At 39.2% G+C, this 13,198-nt stretch overlaps 1 protein-coding gene across 2 annotated transcripts in view; it reads left to right on the top strand.

Annotated features, from left to right (window-relative positions):
• The window catches only part of CHKA (choline kinase alpha), a 50,649-nt gene that overhangs the window by 13,016 nt on the left and 24,435 nt on the right, over positions 1 to 13,198 (top strand). For both annotated transcript variants that reach the window (XM_040328917.1, XM_040328916.1), the window contains exon 3: positions 8,268 to 8,321. In XM_040328917.1, coding sequence (XP_040184851.1) covers positions 8,268 to 8,321 — 54 coding nt within the window. The remainder of the gene's footprint in view (positions 1 to 8,267; positions 8,322 to 13,198) is intronic.

Raw genomic sequence — 13,198 nt, 5'->3', positions numbered from 1 at the left:
TGTTTTTGCCTAAGTTTGACTCTACTTTAATGCTACACTGGAGTATTTATAGCTGTAAGTGACTTTGCCAGCTCCCGTATTTATGGCTCTGTATTTTTCCATTTTAGTCACAGGTCAAAGTCTAGAATAACTGAGCAGTGTGGCGTGGACTTTGACTTTGTAAATAAAGTTTCCCACAGATGCATAACTTGTAGGATTTCTGGTATTTTTCCTTTGATTGCCACACCTAGGTACAGTCAGGGCAGGCTTACAGTTTCATTCCTCTCTACCTGGTAGACATATTAAGCTCTGTTGGTCAAGTACACAATGCTAAAGACTGGCAGAACTGGTTTACCTGCTTAGTACTAATAGGTCAAGCTTTTGTTTGAGATACCAGATAACATCTTCCCCAATTCACATTATTGCCAATTATTGTTTAATTGTAGAAGGAAACATGTATGTTTAACTCTATAATTAACTCTATAATTAACTCTATGGCCAAAATGTATAATATACACTGGGGTTATTTACAAAAGGCAAAGCCACTTTGCTCTACAAGTGCACTTGGAAGTGCAGTCGTTGTAAATCTGAGCGGTAGATTTGAAAATGAGGGGAAGCTTTGCTGATTTTATTATCCAAACATATGCAAGCTAAAATGCTGTTCTTTTTTTTTTTCTTGCATGTCCCCTTCGGATCTACAGCGACTGTAATTTCAAGTGCACTTGTAGTTTGCACTTGTAGTGCAAAGTGGATTTGCATTTTGTAAATAACCCCCAATGTCTTTAGGGCCAATGCCGCCAACATCTTAAAATTAGCTCCATTCCACCCCTGATCTAACTGCCTGATGCAGCGCACTTATGAAGATCAGGCAGTTTGGGGAGATTTTAATGCGGAACTTTACCCATAACAACTTGATAAAAAAAAGAATGTTCTCTAGAAAAGTACATATATTCCACATTAATAATTGTTCTACTAAAATTAGTGTGTGCTGTAAATTGCATCCAGCAGTGCTCCTGTTTCTTCTTTGCTGGAGGCTGCCATTTTGGTGAAGCCCAGAGAACTAAACACATTGATTTAACAGTTTAAAAAACAGTTACATTCCTGTCAAACCGTCAAATAGCTGGTGTCATAACTGATCACCATGGCAGTTACAAAAGCAGCATCCTTAACTGTAAAGGATAGAAGGGTTTAATTTCACTTTAAGGCTGTCTGCAGATTGGTCTCTATAAACTCAGCAGTGCCTAATAATGGAGAGCAACTGAGCACGTGCAGAACAGGGAGACAGTGTATTACAGTATAGGCACTTATTTTTAATGCTATACATGGATATACCTTTAAAAGGGTCCACCCTGAAATGATCTTGCAGGACCTAATTTTTTGCCTAAAGTTCCACTTAGGCCTTGTACACATGATAGGTTAACCAGAGGACAACGGTCTGAAGGACCGTTGTCTTAGGTTAACCTATGAAGCTGACTGATGGTCTGTCGTGAATACACACCATCAGTTAAAAAAACAATCGTGTCAGGCCTCGTACACACGGCCGAGTTTCTCAGCAAAAACCAGCAAGAAACTTTTTTTTTTTTTTTTTTTTTTGCCGAGGAAACTGGTCGTGTGTACACTTTTCGACGAAAGAAACCGATGAGGATCTCATCGGGCCAAAAAGAGAACATGTTCTCTATTTCCTTGATGGCAATGGGAAAATTTGGCTTGCCGAGATCCTCGGCGGCTTCACAAGGAACTCAACGAGCAAAACGATGTGTTTTGCCCGTCGAGTTTCTCGACCGTGTGTACGCGGCCTCAGAACGCAGTGACGTAAAACGCAACGACGTGCTGAAAAAAATGAAGTTCAATGCTTTCAAGCATGCGTCGACTTGATTCTGAGCATGCGTGGATTTTTAACCGATGGTTGTGCCTACTAACGATCCGTTTTTTCACCATCGGTTAAGAATCCATAGGTTAATTTTAAAGCAAGTTGGCTTTTTTTAACCTAAGGTTAAATAACCTATGGGGCCTACACACAATCGGTTTGGACCGATGAAAATGGTCCATCAGACCGTTGTCCTCTGGTTAACCTATCATGTGTACGAGGCCTTAGTGCTGCAAATATCCGCTCTGTCCCAACAGACATTTTTCTAAGTAGCCAATTCTTTTTCAAGATTGAATGAAGGTAGTGTCTATGAAAGCACCACTTCCTTCTCACTGGGGGAATTTAATAGTAGTCACAGATGGGTCCCACCACAGCGAAGGACAGCCAGTTGTCCTACACTCTGGGGAAGATGTCTCCCTCTCTATGACAAGCTAATTGTTTAAAATTATGTAATTCTTAGGTTTTTTTTTTTCATGTAGCTATTAACCTCAAAAAAATATTTATAAACAGGAAAGAGAAGGACTGGGGCTTCAGAAATTGCCCCTGTATCTTTTGTACATATATTGTTAAATTGACATGTCTACTTTGTTTTCCAAAGCGTAAATGACTTAAAATCCCCATAGATTTACTGTAGATATTTTAAAAGTGACTGAAAACACGATTTTTTTGTTTTTAACAAACCTGTCACATTTACCTGTTCTGTGCAAGCCCCAATCCTCTTCTCAGTGCTCCTGGCACCTTTCCCCTGCTGAGTGCCTAAACTGCTTGCTATGGGGGCAGTCGTGTGGGATCGCTCCAGAGCTGCGCTCTGTGTGTTCTTTGACACACAGAGCACAGCTTGGCACTACCCCCCTGCTCCCTCCTCACTGACTGTGATTGAGAGCAGCAAAATGGGTCTCTTGGCCTATGAGGAGGGATTGAGCCACTGCTCTCGTGCATAGTGCTGGATTGAGATTGGGCTCAGGTAAGCTGGACTCAGGTTTTTTACCTAATTGCAGAGATTTCATTAGGGTAAAGATCCTTCAGCCTTTAGAACCACTTTCATTTATATGTATTGTGGGTGAGAAAGTTATAAACCAAATGTAAACATTCAGAAAAAATAATTTATGAAATAGAATTGTATTTTCGGTATAGTTTACCATTTGCTATGTAATGTATTCTGTACAGATAAAGTGTTAATTTAACCATGCACATTCAATGCTTTGGCCTTGTGCCAACATAGCCTATCTTCAATTTCCAACAGCTTTTTTAAAAAATTTATTTTAATATTAGCCTGTTTTTTACTGCTTCCATGGCAACAGACCATGTTTCTATCCTGTTTTTTATTAAGAGAGCAGGCAAATGTCTATTTCTTTTTTGTACTAGGAATATAGGTAAGAATATGGACTTAAGCACAAGACACCGGCATTGCACACTATTCTGGTTGGTAACTTGAAGTTTAAATCCTTTGATAGTGGTCCAGTCATCTGATTGGTTAGTCAATATAAAGCCTGATTTTAATACTTAATATCTATGTAACACTGTCATCTTTGTTACTTATTGAAGTTTAGGCTAAAGCATTTAGCAACTATTTTATTGACCTTAAGGTGTTGGAAATCTTGATATATTTGCCTTATACTAATTGCCTACTAATGTTCCAACATGTTCTAGTGCACATTATAAGGTGCAACATCATATTTTATATATTCTAAAAAAAATCTTGTTTTTATGGCTTTTTTTTAAAGTCTTACTGGGTGGGTTATTATGGGGGATGGTAATTTATGGATGGGGTGGGGTGTTATACCTCTTTAGTTGTATGTGCATGTGTTCTTTGCTGCAGGCGTGCCCATGCGATCGTGCCTTGCACATACTGGTTACCAGGTGACAGACACGATACACGGTATAGTATGCGACCTCTGAACTTGGAGCATTCTTTTAAGATTTACATATTAATGTTCATATGCATTGGTTTATGATGCATGTCTCAGTCTGTTTTGAAATGCCTTTAATGGGGAGTTGCAGGACCAAAATGAGCTAGTGAGGTGACTACAAGTCTAAAATATTTCATGTGCCTTTTAAACCCTTACAGCTGTTACACAGCACAGCTAATATCGATATATATATATATTTTTATCAAACGTGCAAGCTCAGCAGACTTCAATAAAAAAAAGCTAATGAAAAAAAGAAAGATGTCAGATGAGGTTTGGTTTTGTTGTGAATTACTGAACTTTACCGTTACCTTTTTGCTCTCTTTTTTTTTAGCAGAAAATATAATTCACATACAAAATGCCAAATAAATGCAAAATAGACCAAGAACATTCTACATTTCAAAGTAACCAGCCATAAAGGCCAGCGTCTCAAATCATAAAAGACTCCTACCGGAGTAGCATATCTGGAACCCTTTAGCCAAAAAGTCCGTTTTTTTTTTTTGATTATGAACAAACAAAACTGCATACACCATCCAATACAACAATAGAGTACTCTGGAAATGTCCACCTCCTTCCCACAAGGACCCCCAAACACCCTAGAAAAACCAAGGAGACCACTGACTTCCCTCTTGAGTAAGTCAAACTATTTACATAAAAGCATGGGCAATTGCAGATGGAGTATACTATTCCAGATCCCCATAATTTATAACCGTGTGCAGTACTTTTACCCCTAACTTCAGTTAAGGCTTATAAAAAAGAAAACATTTATCATGCAACATCTCCTCACTCCCTTTACCGCTCATTAATCCACTTCCCCCTCCAACGTATATTTCAAGTCCATCCACCAGAACCACACCTTCCCAACCTCTTGGGGGTACTCCACGTCTCATGCGTCATACGACAGCATTTACGCCCTTCATCTAGATCCCTAACGTCAGTTTTTCCGTATATATCCACCTCCTTGTGATGAGCTTCCGTACCCCAAAATAGAGAATCCTAAAGAATAATTTGGTATACACATCCAACTCAAAAATACCCAAGAGGCAACGCAAGAGGGAGCATATATTTGGATGGTCAAATTTGTCAGCTATAAATTGTCACCATAGGCCACAGAGGCCTTTTCTTGGTACATTGCCACACCATGTGAAGAAAAGTCCCTTTAGCACCCAGGCATTTATAACAAGTTGTAGAGTCTCTCCCTACGCATATGGAATAATCTAAACAGCGTATAGTACATCTAATGGAGTTACCCAAGTTGAATTATCCTATCTGTCAAAGATATGACCGTGGTAAGATAAGTATCAAGTACTTCCTGCCACAGCTCATCCAACAACTTGGTGCCAAGGCTATCTATCTAGATCTCGCCCCAACTATCAACCCAAAATCCCCAGGCCCCACCACCTGGTAATACCTAGAAAGCTGGATCAGGGTCCAATAGAGTAGTTTCCAAAGAGGAACCCGCACCTCCCCGCCACCAAATTGCGCTACTGCCGCATGATGCAATTGAGCATATCTGAAGCACCAGGCCCTGGGTATCCCAAACTGGTCCCTTAGTTGATCAAAAGTGTGTATCTTACCTTCCTGATATATATATATATGATGTAGGTACTTTATCCCAAATTGGGCCCATCCTCCAATTTGTGGAACTCCTGCCTGCTGGGAACAGATGTGAAAAATCCTACCAGGAAGTGCCATCACAGAGCCCACCCTCCTACCCACAGCACCCCTCCTATAAACAATATTTAAAAGTGTCCCATGGGTAGTGGCCACCGCAGCTTCCGGCATTGTAGTCACATTTGGAGTCTAGGTAAAAAAATTGCCAGTGTAAGAGAATCAAAATAATAGGAACGGAAATCCGGGAGGGCTACACCTCCCCAAATTAATGGGTAATTTCAATACAGCTATATATACCCTAGGAGAACGAGATCCTCACAAAAAAAACACCACAATAGAGTCTACGCCCCAGAAGACTCGCTTCGGCACAAAAACGGGACAATTCGAAAGAATGTACAAAAGTTTAAGAAGAACTCTTTTTTAAATAGATTTATTCGACCCATCACCGTAAGTGGTAGAGTCTTCCATTTTTGTACCTTCTCACGAAAGGCTCCTATGATCGGTGTTTGGTTGACCTCCAAGAACTTGGAGATGGGGAGCTGAACTTAGATCCCCAAATATTTGAAAGTCCCGGGTAATGGGATGGGGCAGTCTTCGGAAACCATCACATTATCATCAATAGGAAAAAGAGATGACTTAGTCCAGTTAATGTGAAAACCAGAATAGTCCCAGAACTCCTGGATCAGCCCAAAGGCAGCCGAAAGTGAGGGACCCAGGTCCTGAAGGTACAGTAGCATGTCATCCGCATATAATGAGACGCGTTCCCTCAAAAGCGTCACCCAAACGTTTTGCTAATTGTTATTTCATAAACCTAAATATTCCTTATTTTAGCTTTAAATGTTGGAGGGGGGAAAATATATAACACTTTTTAATTTCATAGCATCTTTTACTTGCAAATTATACAAACATCAGATAAGAACACCCTATAGATTTTAATGTGTTAATAATGGGTTATATAACAGATTTATATTATACGTGTTTTATAATCTCAGATAAATAAATACACTCTATTGGTAGACCTCTGAAATTGCCTAGTTTATTTTGGTGTCCTACATCCCCCCATGAGGTGATTGATACCACCTGTCATCAGAAACCAGGTTTTTATAATGGGTAGCATTTGATTAATCAAAAACATGGAGTCTTATTGTAACCAAAGTCTCTCACAGGCAACTAATAATATTCTGTTTTTCTTAATCATTCTGATTACCTTTTGCAAATATTTTTAATGCGTAGGTTAATACATAAATGTTTTTTATGTGCACATAAAGGGGCCTATTTTCTTTAATTATAAGAAGTGCCCTAGTGCTTATTAACGTGCAAGTTTATTGAACAGAATTAATGCTTGACTCCAATTAATTATCTGAATTTATTATCTGAATGAAAAATCTTTTTTACATGGGGCAGTTTATTTGCAACTTCTGCTGCATGTAAAAAAAAAAATATTTTTTTTCTTCAGATACCTGATTTCTGATATTTCCTATGGTTGGTTCAATAAATGGCTTTCTGGGTTGTAAATATGACCTGCTGTTTTTCTGCTTTATTCTTTATCTTATGTTCTAGGAATTTTGATAACTATTTAGAATAAGGTATGTCTAGCTAAGCTGTATAGTAATTAAGACAAGTTAATATTGCAAGGAGGAATTAAAAGTGTCATAACTGAAAAATAACCTACAAGATTAGCTTTAGGTAGTCAGCAGGACTCAGATTAATGGAGACCAGCTTTTATACAGTATGGTCATCGGCAAAACTTAATTTCTAATGATCGAGTCCTCAATTGCTGTTAAAAATTAAGTATAGGAAAACTGCTTAAATGGGAACTTATCCTTACTACAGCACTGCTTTAATCATTAAGGATCTTCAGACAGTACCGCATTGCATGATATTCTAAACCGTGGCTTAGTTTTCTACACACCTTCTGCTTTTTTATGATCTGAAGGGAAATGCATAAAACGCATTAGGCTCAATTCGCAAAGCTTTTACACAAATACTAAATATTATTTTACCCATGTGACTGTAAGGCCCCTTCCACACCTGCGGACTGTATGTCCGTTTTTCATCCATCCATTTTCCATCTATGGGATAGCGGATGAACATCCGCTGACATCCGATCTCATCGGTGTCCGATATGCTCCGATTCGGCAGACGGAGGAAAATCCTATTTTTCCATCCATCTGCGGATCGGATCAGATGAACACGGACAGACGGTCTGTGTTCATCCGATCCCCCCATAGAGGAGAGCAGAGATCAAACAGGGACTGCCCTGTCATCTCCTGGTTTAGCGGGGATTAACGGAGTGATCACCGCTGAGCGAGCCGGTGTTAAAGGTACGGATCCTCACGGGGATCCGTACATGTGAAAGGGCCCTAATTTTCAAATCTCTTTGGACTCTTTGGCTGAAAATAACTGTCCCTTTATTTTTTGGGGAAAATAAGGATTCTTGGCTTAGTATATCTTGTAAATGTAGCGATTTGTGTCAAGTGTTTCCAATAAATGCAGTGCATCTCACACTGAAAGTTAAAACGTTTTAAACATTTGTAAATTAGCGTTTACAGTGATCATTTGAAATACTTGTAGAAGTCAGCCTTGCTAAGGACTTGGCAACAAGCAAAATATAAATGTGTAAAAATCTTGTTATTAGTTTATCCTCTTTTGTCCTTAAAGAAAAATGTTTTGTGTGCCTTCGTGAAAGCTTTCATCTCAAAGGCAAGTTTATGCCCCTTGCAAAAGGCTTTAGCAGTATTTTTCTGTCAAGCTAAGCAGCTAAATCTGGTATTTTCTGGTAAGATATATGCACAAGCATATGTATGTGAAATTTCTATCTTTATTTCTTTCCGCACCAACTTGATTTGTGGTGGGATTTTTTGATGGTTAAAATAACAGTTTTTTTCTGATCTCAATAGATGTCATGTAACAAGGGTGAAAATCAAGAGATGCAGAGAGAGAATTTTTTTCAAGTAAGTACTTTTTTTTTCGGAATCAAATGTTCTACAGAGAATCAGATGCAATGGGGGTTATTTAGGAAAGGCAAATCCACTTTGCACTACAAAGGCAAACTTCAAGTGCAAAGTGCATTTGAAATTACACTGAAAGTGCACTTGGAAGTGCAGTCGCTGTAAATCTGAGGGGTAGATCTGCAATGAGGGTAAGCTCTGCTGATTTTAATATCCAATCATGTGCAAGCTAAAATGCTGTTTTTTATTGTCCTTGCATGTCCCCCTCAGATCTACAGCGACTGCACTTCCAAGTGTACTTTCAGTGCAATTTCAAGTGCACTTTGCACTTGCAGTGCAAAGTGGATTTGCCTTTCGTAAATAACCCCCCATTGTGTCATAGACCGTGTGTAGTAAATTTCAGGACTTCAGTTAGCTGGAAATAATTTGTTTAGGAAGGGATCTAAATGTACTATAACAGCAGTAGTGAGCTTGTCACCCTTTCTTGATCAATGTAAGGCATTCTAGGCACTTAGGTTAGGGGGGAAAGGATTATAGGTGTGCTATATCTGTCATATGTGTTTAGCTCAGTGTGTTTTGACATTTTCTAGTCTTAGCTGATCATTGACACCTTGGGGGTTATTTACGAAAGGCAAATTCACTTTGCACTACAAGTGCAAAGTGCACTTGAAATTGCACTGAAAGTGCACTTAGAAATGCAGTCACTTTAGATCTGAGGGGTAGTTCTGAAATGAGGGGAAGCTCTGCTGATTTTATCATCCAGTCATGTTCAAGCTAAAATGCTGTTTTTTATTTTCCTTGTCCGTCCTCCTCAGATTTACAGCGACTGCACTTTCAGTGCAATTTCAATCGCACTTTGCACTTGTAGTTTGCACTTGTAGTGCAAAGTGGATTTGCCTTTCGTAAATAAACCCCCTTGACTACCTTGATCCAGCACTAATAATTCAGAGGTGGATGGTCTTTGATGTATAAAACTGAACTATAGAGTGTTGGCCACCTTTGGTAGTTTTAGACGAGTCCTTACTTAGCAGTGTTTCATAACATGCATTTGTGTTGTGTTCTTGTTTGAAATTCAGATTTAAGTTATCAGTCTTGTTACTTCTTTTAAAAAAAAGGTATAATATGGTAATATTGATCACTAGATCTATTGGGCTTTGACCAGATATTTACAAAAAGTAAGCATTGAATTGACATAACAGTCAAAGGTAAATGAATTACTAATATTTCACTATTTTGTTTTATCTACAAAATTAAGAATATCTTTGGAAGAATGAAGAATGGCGCGCTATAAAATCGGTGAACAAACATAGTATAAGCTGCCCATTTAAGAGTGAACAAGTCACCAAAATCTGCAGACAATATATTAAAGGTTAAGGCGGTAGTGATGTTCAGTAAATCATAAAATTGATTGCAAATATAAATATACATATAGTATAGCAAGCTAGAAAGTCCATATGTGAGAAATCCCAACACCAAAATGTGATGCTCAAAAAATAAACTTCTAATTCTTCACCATGAGTGCTTAATAGATTTGTGGCCACTCACCAGAAAATGATTACCCCTTTTTACAGGAAAGTCAAACAGTGCTTCTGGAATACCAATTTATTCCACTGATGACACAGTTCCACTTTACTGACCCCTCGAGATTAAACTAGGATGGGAAAAATGACAATGACAACAACACATGGTTATTACACTCACATGTTACAGTGCCGATCCAGGCACCAAGTGTAATCAGTGTGTGCAAGTCCGCTAGTCCATTAAGGATGGCGTATAGTCCACGTCTCTCCTAAGGGCAAAGCCTGAGTGGGATGTAGGATCACGACCTGGAATGGTGGATCCTCTACTCCAACATATGTTTTGCCAGGTTGGCGTCTTCCTGAGTGGAGTGGAACTGTGCTGTCAGTGGAATCAATTGGTATTCCAAAAGCGCTGTTTCACCTTCCTGTAAAAAGGTGGTCATAATTTTCTGGTGAGTAGCCATCCATTATTGAGCTCTCGTGGTGAAGAACTAGAAGTTTATTTTTTGAACATCACATTTTGGTGTTGGGATTTATCACATATGGGCTTTCTAGCTTGCGATACTATCTATTTATATTTGCAATTCATTTTATATTATTTACTGAACATCACTAGCGCCTCAACCTTTAATATAAGAATATCTTTGCTTATCCACCTGTCTACGTGGAAACTTTAAAGCATGTGCAGCTTAGTCCATTATCCTCTCCCCTTAAGTTGCCCATTGTGGCCTAAATGGCCTATTTGATGCCCAAGTACAGAGATCGGATCTCTGACATCATTTATAAGCTATATGATCAATTTAGCTTGGGGAATAATTGGTAAAGCTTTGGAAATTGTGGCTAAAATCTGGTCTGATGGCACTGCATGTTTAGGGGCTCTGAGTTTGCCGTTTAGAGGCTCTGAGTTTGCCGTTTAAGGGCTCTGAGTTTGCCGTTTAAGGGCTCTGAGTTTGCCGTTTAGGGGCTCTGAGTTTGCCGTTTAGGGGCTCTGAGTTTTCCGTTTAGGGGCTCGGAGTTTTCCGTTTAGGGGCTCGGAGTTTTCCGTTTAGGGGCTCGGAGTTTGCCGTTTAGGGGCTCTGAGTTTGCCGTTTAGGGGCTCTGAGTTTGCCGTTTAGGGGCTCTGAGTTTGCCGTTTAGGGGCTCTGAGTTTGCCGTTTAGGGGCTCTGAGTTTGCCGTTTAGGGGCTCTGAGTTTGCCGTTTAGGGGCTCTGAGTTTGCCGTTTAGGGGCTCTGAGTTTGCCGTTTAGGGGCTCTGAGTTTGCTGTTTAGGGGCTCTGAGTTCGTTGGTGAGGGAAAAGCAAGTCCTTAAAATTAAACTTCTGTAAGGCATACAACCAGTGATTTGTGCTTCAATACCCAGGCACATGAGTTGCATAATTCATGTGATACAGTTGATTTAAAGTTCAAATGCATTATTTTGTTGGATTCATTATGCATCAGAGGCTCCTGTGTTTTTCTTTTGACCTGAACTCTGTGCTTCATCAGTCTTTGGCACAATGCCAAGGAAGCTGGAAACTATACTGAATCTTTGTGTGCAGGTTTTTCCTTGACTCTAATGTGTCACCGCATGTATTTAGTTTAATAGTTTATCTCCAGCAATCAAAGAGAAAGGTCTCTAGTTTGTGCTGTTAGTATTAGAAAAGTATAGATTTTTACATATTAGATTTTAATTTCTAAAAATAAATGGTGTATTGAGCATGTAATAATGCAATCACTGAACATCTTTGTCGAATGTAGAATGCACTTTATTTGGGAGACTGAACAAAATGTCAAGCCAATTACCATGTGCAGCAAGATATAGAGAGATCACTTGTTTTGTAAGCATATTTTTTTTTTTTTTTAGAGAAGGTACAAAAACTGTGGAGCAGGCCATGCAAAAAATAGTCTATGCAGGTGCAGAGTTGGTACTCCATAGACCAGTAGGGAAGTGATGGATGAAAAGACAAGTCTTGATTTCACCAGGTCCTGGTGGAGAAAAAAAAATATTCTGTGTTTGCAGGTATTATCAGGTGTGCATCTCATACTAATTGACCCCATTTTGGGTGGTAGGAATTTTTCCTGCAATTGCACGCAGGCAAACCTGGCTGTTGTGTAGACCTACCACAAGCTTGTTGCCCACATCAAGCTATTTATCTTTAGCAGTGAGTTACTGGTGGAAGGAATTGTCATGAATGGGGACATCCTTCCTAAATTCTTAGTAATGTCAAGCTATAACTCATTTCTGTCTAGTGTTGGGGTTGTACAGTTTCCATCCTGACTTCTAAACTGTAACATTTCAGTAATTTTTATTTTATTGTCACCTGGTAAACATGGGATTAACACACTTCCTGGCTGGTTGCTCTCAATCCACCCCCTGTATCTTTGAAGGGAACAGTGGTTGCCATACAGGCTGGACTACAACCATATTTACTTTTGTTCATCTCCTTTATATGAGAGATGGTGAGATCAGTAGTTTACAGAAGGAATATAAGCTTCTGCAGTTATCTCACCTAATGCGACAAGGGCATTTCATTTCTGGCAAGATCAACAGGTATTTTTTTGTACTCGTTTGAAGTGCTTTTTAGCCTGAACATTTTAAATAATGCAACTGCCACATCTAATGAACAATAAGATGTTATGTATAACATTTTTGTACTTTAATATAGTTTTATTCTTTAATGTGTTTAATGCTGTTTACATTTTTTCGTAGTTTAGAGTCGCAAAGGATTAAACTCCCTGCTAGATTATTTTTTGCTGTCTCTGTACCATTGGAGACATTTTTCTTCACTTGTCCTAGAAACACCAGAAAATTTTTAAGAAAACTCCACAATTAAGGGGATTTTTGTTTTTTAGTCAGTTGTCCCCTCATTAGATGATTCCCCCTACCTCCTTGTTATGGGGATAACATTAAAATGTTTGATTTCCTTTAACTTTCTTCCCCTGTGACAGTGGTCACCTGTACAAATAGAGGGTTGAATCTCCCTAATGGAGACAAAGACTTTGCCTCCAGATATACTATAAAGCCTCGTACACACGTCCGAGGCACTCGACGGGCGAAACACATCGTTTTACTCGTCGAGTTCCTTGTGAAGCCGCCGAGGATCTCGGCGAGCCAAATTTTCCCATTCCCGTCGAGGAAAAAAAAGACATGCTTTATTTTTGGCCCGACGAGATCCTCGACGGTTTCCTCGTCGAAAAGTGTACGCACGACCGGTTTACTCGGCAAAAAAAAAAAAAAACAGCAAGCTTCTTGCTGGTTTTTGCCGAGAAACTCGGTCGTGTGTACGAGGCCTTAGAATGCAATTCAAGCAGGATAGTGTTGTAAGTTTACATTGAGGGATTACAATGATAAATCTTTGCTGATCGTTTGATAGCATGTCA

The sequence above is a fragment of the Rana temporaria genome, chromosome 11 (assembly GCF_905171775.1).
Source record: "Rana temporaria chromosome 11, aRanTem1.1, whole genome shotgun sequence".
In the NCBI taxonomy this organism is placed as follows: domain Eukaryota; kingdom Metazoa; phylum Chordata; class Amphibia; order Anura; family Ranidae; genus Rana; species Rana temporaria.
Note: the sequence above shows the minus strand (reverse complement) of the source record. Positions and strands in the feature narration are given on the sequence as shown.